General features: G+C 40.8%; 1 protein-coding gene across 4 annotated transcripts in view; it reads right to left on the bottom strand.

Moving 5' to 3' along the window:
- The window catches only part of Pdxdc1 (pyridoxal dependent decarboxylase domain containing 1), a 92823-nt gene that overhangs the window by 41446 nt on the left and 44461 nt on the right, over positions 1–6916 (bottom strand). For all 4 annotated transcript variants that reach the window (XM_031363107.1, XM_031363106.1, XM_031363105.1 and 1 more), the window contains exon 6: positions 2395–2584. In XM_031363107.1, the coding sequence (XP_031218967.1) occupies positions 2395–2584 (190 nt within the window). The remainder of the gene's footprint in view (positions 1–2394; positions 2585–6916) is intronic.

Here is a 6916-nt window from a genome sequence, read left to right on the forward strand (position 1 = left end):
GGAACTCTGTAGACCAGGCTGGCCTTGAACTCAGAAATCCACCTGCCTCTGCCTCCCAAGTGCTGGGAGTGACATGCCTTCTTAGGGCATAAAGGTACCCTAAGAAATGATTCATAAATGGCTAAAAAAGAACATTATTCCCTGGCCAGCACAATGTTCCAATATATCCTAATTTATTACCAAGCTATCCTTAGCTTGGAATTTCTAACAAGGAATCTGCCTTATCAGACAGGTTGTCCTTGGGAGTTAGCAACAGAGGTTAGGTACATAGTTAGAATTCTGTGGTGGCGCAACGCCTTTAATCCCAGCATTTGGGAGGCAGAGACAGGCGGATTTCTAAGTTCGAGGCCAGCCTGGTCTACAGAGTGAGTTCCAGGACAGCCAGGGCTATACAGAGAAACCTTGTCTCAAAAAACCAAAAAAAAAAAAAAAAAAAATTCTCAGGGCAGTCCCACAGAAGACAGACAGAACTGTTTTACATACTAGAGAATAATTAAAGGGCTTCTCTCACTTAAGGGCATTAGCATTAGCAGGAACTGTTAGATCTAACTTCCTGGTCCTTGCCTCCAGCAGACCCAGAGAATTAGCATGGGAATACCAAAATAGCTCTAGTGGGGAGGGCACCACTGCTCTTCCTCCCGCTTCATACCTGGATACCAGATCTTACCGACCTTGATATGACTGTCACCTGCCTACATGACTTTTGTCATTCGCCCAGTTTTCTGTATACCATATAAGCCTGGTTTTTACTTTGTGCAAGGGTTAGCACTCTGAATAGAACTAGAACTTAGATGGACCAGGACTTACATTAATGAAGTCCACAGTCCCCTGGGCCCAGAGCGCTTGGGCCTGGGGGTGGGGGTGGGGGTGTGCAGCACCAGTCCAGAGGAGATGGCTGCTGCTTTAGGCCCAGTGTGTTTTAGATGGCCTCAGATGTACCTTAACTGCTGAGCTGCCAGATTTATCACTTCTCTTTTGTAATGACTGTAAAAGTCTGATGCCATTTTTAAGAAATACATTCAGGCTGGGCGGTGGTGGCGCACGCCTTTAATCCTAGCACTTGGGAGGCAGAGGCAGGCGGATTTCCGAGTTCAAGGCCAGCCTGGTCTACAGAGTGAGTACCAAGACAGCCGGGGCTACAGAGAGAAACCCTGTCTCGAAAAACAAAAAAAAAAAAAAAAAAAAAAAAAAAAAAAAAAAAAAAAAAAAAAAAGAAATACATTCAGATCCTGTACTTCCAATGTGTTGTCTCTGCCATCATTTCTTTGCCTACGCCTTGTTGACCTGACTAGGACCCCGTTTCTCCTGCGGGTTGAGGAAGGCCCAGACTGGCCGACCTGCGGCACTAGCCCACAGTGCTGTACAGTTTGAATAATAACAAAAAAAGCATATAGAGAGATCTTTTTGGCAATTCAAACACAAATAGCAGCTAGAGAAATGAATCTATGTGCTTTAAATGTTTAAACAGAGGCTTGAGAGATGACTCACTGGTTAGAAATACTCGTTGAATATCTGGGTTTAGTTTCTAGCACCCCACATTAGGTGGCTTACAAACACCTGTCATAGCTCCAGGCATCCACAGACTCCAGCACAAATGTTACACACCTTCACAGACATGCATATGTAAGTAAAATGTGCTTAAGAAAAGTTTAAAAGACACAGCACTGGGGCTACAGGTGCAGCTGAGTGTGTAGAGGCCCTGCTTACCATATGTGAAGCCTTGAGTTTGAGCTCTAGCAATACAAATCAAACCACATGACACAGTTTCTTTAAAATATCTATCTTTGGGGGCTAGAAAGATGGCTCAAGTGTAAAAAGCACTTGTTGATCTGGATTTGGTTCTTGACAGCAATATTGAGATGTTTACAATCACCTGTATGCCAATTACAGGGCATGTTATACCCTCTTCTGGTCACTGTGGCAACCTGTATAAATGTGGTACAGATACAGACATGTAGGCAAACACAAATATACAAACACAAGTACACACACACATACATCACGCATGCACAAATGAAATAAAATAATTTGCCTCTATCTTTGGGACTGGGGAGATGGCTCAGAGATGAAGCACTTGCTATACAAGAGTAAGGACTATAGTTTGGAGTGCCAGAAACCTATGTAAATGCCAGGTGGGATTAGTCATCCACTTATAATTCCAGACCTGGAAGGAATAGACAGGGAATCTACAGAGTAAGCTCTGGGTTTGACTAAGAGACTCTGATTCAGTGAATGAGATGAAAGAATATTTGAGGATGACTCCTGACATCAACCCTGGGCCTCCAAGAATACATATGTATCTACTGATGCAGACATATAAAAACATGCATATACACATACACATGAAAAAAAAGGGAAGTGTTAAAAACAGCAACCACCTTTTTTTTACATTACCTGATTACAAAGGTACTGGCCCAGGCCAGGTCTAGCAGCAGCACTAAGATATATGACAGGCTTTTTGTTATATAACACGTTGAATCCATCCACAACAAAGTCTTCATAGCGAGAATGAATGGCAAGCCTACAGATCTTAGGAAGTCCTTCCCTCTCTTCCTCGTGGAAATAAGCACATCCATTTTCGTACCTATTAAGAGATCTTATATGTTAATATACTCTTTTCTTAAATTTTAAAAACATTTTATACCTTACACTAGTCAGAATGGCTAAGATCAAAAACTCAAGTGACAGCAGATGTCGGTGAGAATGTAGAGAAAGAGGAACACTCCTCCACTGCTGGTGAAAGGCTGGAGAATCTTAGAATTTAAAATGAGGGCATTTAATACAAATGTATGGTGTATAACCTTTACCTAAAAGGACATGGAGGGCCACTGTAGCCAGCCAGAAATATAAAATAGCCAGTTCCAGGAACCCAGAGCCTCAGGGCTCTGGTTCCCGATACCTGCCCCTCCTGAATGATCCACAATGAGGGCGGAACTAAGAATGAAGGTCTAGTGGTTTATGAGACTCTCCACCCTGTCAACCAGTAGATGAAGATTGCATTCCTAGAATGAATGTGTTCCCTAACTGAATACCTTGGGTCAGGTCCCTCTGAAATTTTCCACTGTTTTCATGTCACGTTTCCTTGGTAACCCCCTCCCTGCCCCCAGCTTGTGGTCTTTTCCTTAAATACTCCAGACTTCTTGTGCCCGGGGGTCGAACTCCTCTGACTGGCAAGGTCATGAGATCGACCCCGGTACCGGTACCAGTATCCCCAATAAACCTCATGTGATTGCAGCAAGTTCAGTCTCTCGTGAGTCATTGGGTGGTCACATCATCCTGAGACTTGAGTAAGGATCTCCCCAGTTCTGGGGGTCTTTTATTGGTGGGATTGCAAGCTTGTACAACCACTCTGGAAATCAATCTGGAAGTTCCTCAGAAAATTGGAAATATATCTACCTGAAGATTCTACTATACTATTCCTGGGCACAGACCCAAAAGATGCCCCACCATGCCACAGAGGCACATACTCCACTATGTTTGTAGCAGCCTTGTGATATCCAGAAGCTGGAAAAAAACCCAGATGTCCCACAACGGAAGAATGGATACAGAAAATGTGGTTTGGGTGAGGAGGATACAACATCTGTTCCAACACTGGAAGTAACTGGGACCAGCGGGACCCACGTGCGCAGGAACTCAGCCAGCCCAGTGGCACAGGTTGCTTCTGGTCTGTTTGGGCCAGTGCCCTGAGCAGACCTTGGGTGCAAATTCTGCAGCAAGTCCCATAATTTCCAGAGGAAGCTATACTTTCAGGCGCTTTAATAAGCCCAGGATCATAGGATCCCAGAATTACAGAATCCCAGAGACAGCTTGACTCTGAGGAGTTCTGACATAACTAGGACCACAGGAAGGACAGGCCCCAGTCTGATTTAGCCAGGGCAGGTAGCACTAGAGATAACCAGACGGCAGGAGGCAAGGGCAAGAACATAAGCAACAGAAACCAAGGTTACCCGGCATCATCAGAACCCAATTCTCCCACCATAGCAAGTCCTGGACACACCATCACACTGGAAAAGCAAAATTTGGACCCCAAATCACCTCTCATGACGATAATAGAGGACTTTAAGAAGGACATAAATAACTCCCTTAAAGAAATACAGGAGAACACAGGTAAAGAGTTAGAAGCCCTTCAAGAGGAAACACAAAAATCCCTTAAAGAACTACAGGAAAACACAATCAAGCAGGTGAAGGAAATTAACAAAACCATCCAGGATCTAAAAATGGAGATAGAAACAATAAAGAAATCACAAAGGGAGACAGCCATGGGGATAGAAAACCTAGGAAAGAGATCAGCAGTCATAGTTGCAAGCATCACCAACAGAATACAAGAGATAGAAGAGAGAATCTCAGGGGCAGAAGACACCATAGAAAACATTGACACAACAGTCAAAGAAAATGCAATAAGCAAAAAGCTCCTAACCCAAAACATCCAGGAAATCCCGGACACAATGAGAAGACCAAACCTAAGGATAATAGGTATAGAAGACAGTGAAGACTCCCAACTTAAAGGGCCAGTAAATATCTTCAACAAAGTTATAGAAGAAAACTTGCCTAACCTAAAGAAAGAGATGCCCATGAACATACAAGAAGCCTACAGAACTCCAAATAGACTGGACCAGAAAAGAAATTCCTCCTGTCACATAATAATGAAAACAACAAATGAATTAAAGAAAGAATTTTAAAAGTAGTAAGGGGAAAAGATCAAGTAACATAAAGGCAGGTCTATCAGAATTACACCAGACTTCTCACCAGAGACTATGAAAGCTAGAAGATCCTGGGCAGATGTCATACAGACCCTAAGAGAACACAAATGTTAGCCCAGGCTACTATACCCAGCAAAACTCTCAATTACCATAGATGGAGAAACGAAGATATTGCATGACAAAACCAATTTTATACAATATCTTTCCACAAATCCAGCCCTACAAAGGATAATAGAGGGAAAACACTAACATAAGGAGAAAATTACACCCTAGAAGAAGCAAGAAAATAATGTTTCAACAAACCCACACAAGCCTAATTCCACCTCTAACAACAAAAATAACAGGAAGTAACAATTACTTTTTCTTAATATCTCTTAATATAAAAATTAACATTACCAACTTATCCTAATTGATTCAAATTCAAAAGTATGAGGAATTGAAAATTTGTTGGCTATCATCTGGTGGTCTAATTTGGTAATTGTAGAAACAGCTTACATATTTCAAAATTATTTATACAGCCAAAAGAAATGTAGACAATTAACTTAGGAGGTGGCTCATAAGAGAACAAAGAGACTGAATGCTTTAATTGACGTTTGTAACTCTTGTATCAAGTTTGAAGAAGAGGACTTTATGAGTTACTCTTTCTCCGAAATGAATGCTTTTCAAAATCATCACAGCCAATGAACCAGATTCTTACCCTCACCTAAAGTCTGTACCACCCTCCAAGCAGAACCATTGTTCATTGAAACAGCTGTGGGCTGAGAATGAAGACAATCACTCAAGTCAAATAGCTTTGACCATAGCAGGAAATCTGTATCCAAAAATTTTGCCTAGAATTCATTCCTTGGTGCAGCAGAACTGTCAACTATGGCTTGGCTACTATGGAGGTAAAATCCTTTGGTGATGTGAGGGTTATTGAAGTACAGTCTTACTACAATGAACTCCAATGTCTAAAAATTGTTCTTATTTTGGGCTTGTACCATAGTAAGAGCCAAGATTTTAAACTCTACTAAAAACAAAACAAAACAAACAAACAAAAAGATTTTATCTATTTATGTTCATTTAAAAAAACTAGTAATGAAGTATTACTTTAAAATATATAGCTAATATGTTTGGAATTATTTAAAATTTATATTGAGAAAAACATGTATTTTCAGTATTGCTGCAGACAAGCATCTACATAAGACTGTTGTTTATATCAAACAACTTTTATACTACTCATTTTTATTGTTACAATAGTTTATAAATTTTAAAGATGTGACAAAATAAAAAAAAAGGTACTGCAGGTATTGAAGGCGGGGAGTCTCTGGGAGGAGTTGTGGTACAAAAGGGAAAAGAATGTGATGTAATTCTATGTACTTAAAATATGTTTTTAAATGTTAACAAATTCTGATAAACTGAAATTATGTATTTTCTCATCATAATGCAATAAAACTAAAATCAATTAAGAAAAGAAAATGTGGTTCAATTATACAAATATACTATTCAGCTATAAGGAATGAGGACATCATAAGTTTTGCAGGCAAATGGATGATGGAATTAGAAAATATCATCCTGGGGCTGGAGAGATGGCTCAGTGGTTAAGAGCACTGCTTGTTCTTCCAGAAGTCCGGAGTCCAATTCCCAGCAACCACATGATGGCTTACAACCATCTGTAATGGGATCTGATGCCCTCTTCTGGTGTGTCCAAAGACAGCTACAGTGTACTCATCATATATATAAAATAAATAAATAATTTTTTTTTTTTGGTTTTTTTTTTTTTTTTTTTTGGTTTTTCGAGATAGAGTTTCTCTGTATAGACCTGGCTGTCCTACAATTCACTCTGTAGACCAGGCTGGCTTTGAACTCAGAAATCCGCCTGCCTCTGCCTCCCAAGGGCTGGAATTAAAGGTGTACTCCATCACTGCCCGGCTAAATAAAATCTTAAAGAAAAAAGAAAGAAACTATCATCCTGAGTGAGGTAACTTGGACCCAAAAGGACATGCATGGTATGCACTCACTAAGTGGATATTAGCTAAAAAAAAAAAAAAGTACAGAATACCCAGGATACAGTACAAAGAACTCAAGAAGATTAACAAGCTGAAGGGTCCAAGTGATAATGCTTCAATCTCACTTGGGAGTCAGAAGAAAGCAATCACGGAGGGGGGTGGAAAGGGAGGGATCTGGTTGGGGAGAGGATACAGGGAGGGGAAAAGGGGAACAAAATCAGGTGGGGG

The sequence above is a fragment of the Mastomys coucha genome, unplaced genomic scaffold, assembly GCF_008632895.1.
Source record: "Mastomys coucha isolate ucsf_1 unplaced genomic scaffold, UCSF_Mcou_1 pScaffold12, whole genome shotgun sequence".
In the NCBI taxonomy this organism is placed as follows: Eukaryota; Metazoa; Chordata; class Mammalia; order Rodentia; family Muridae; genus Mastomys; species Mastomys coucha.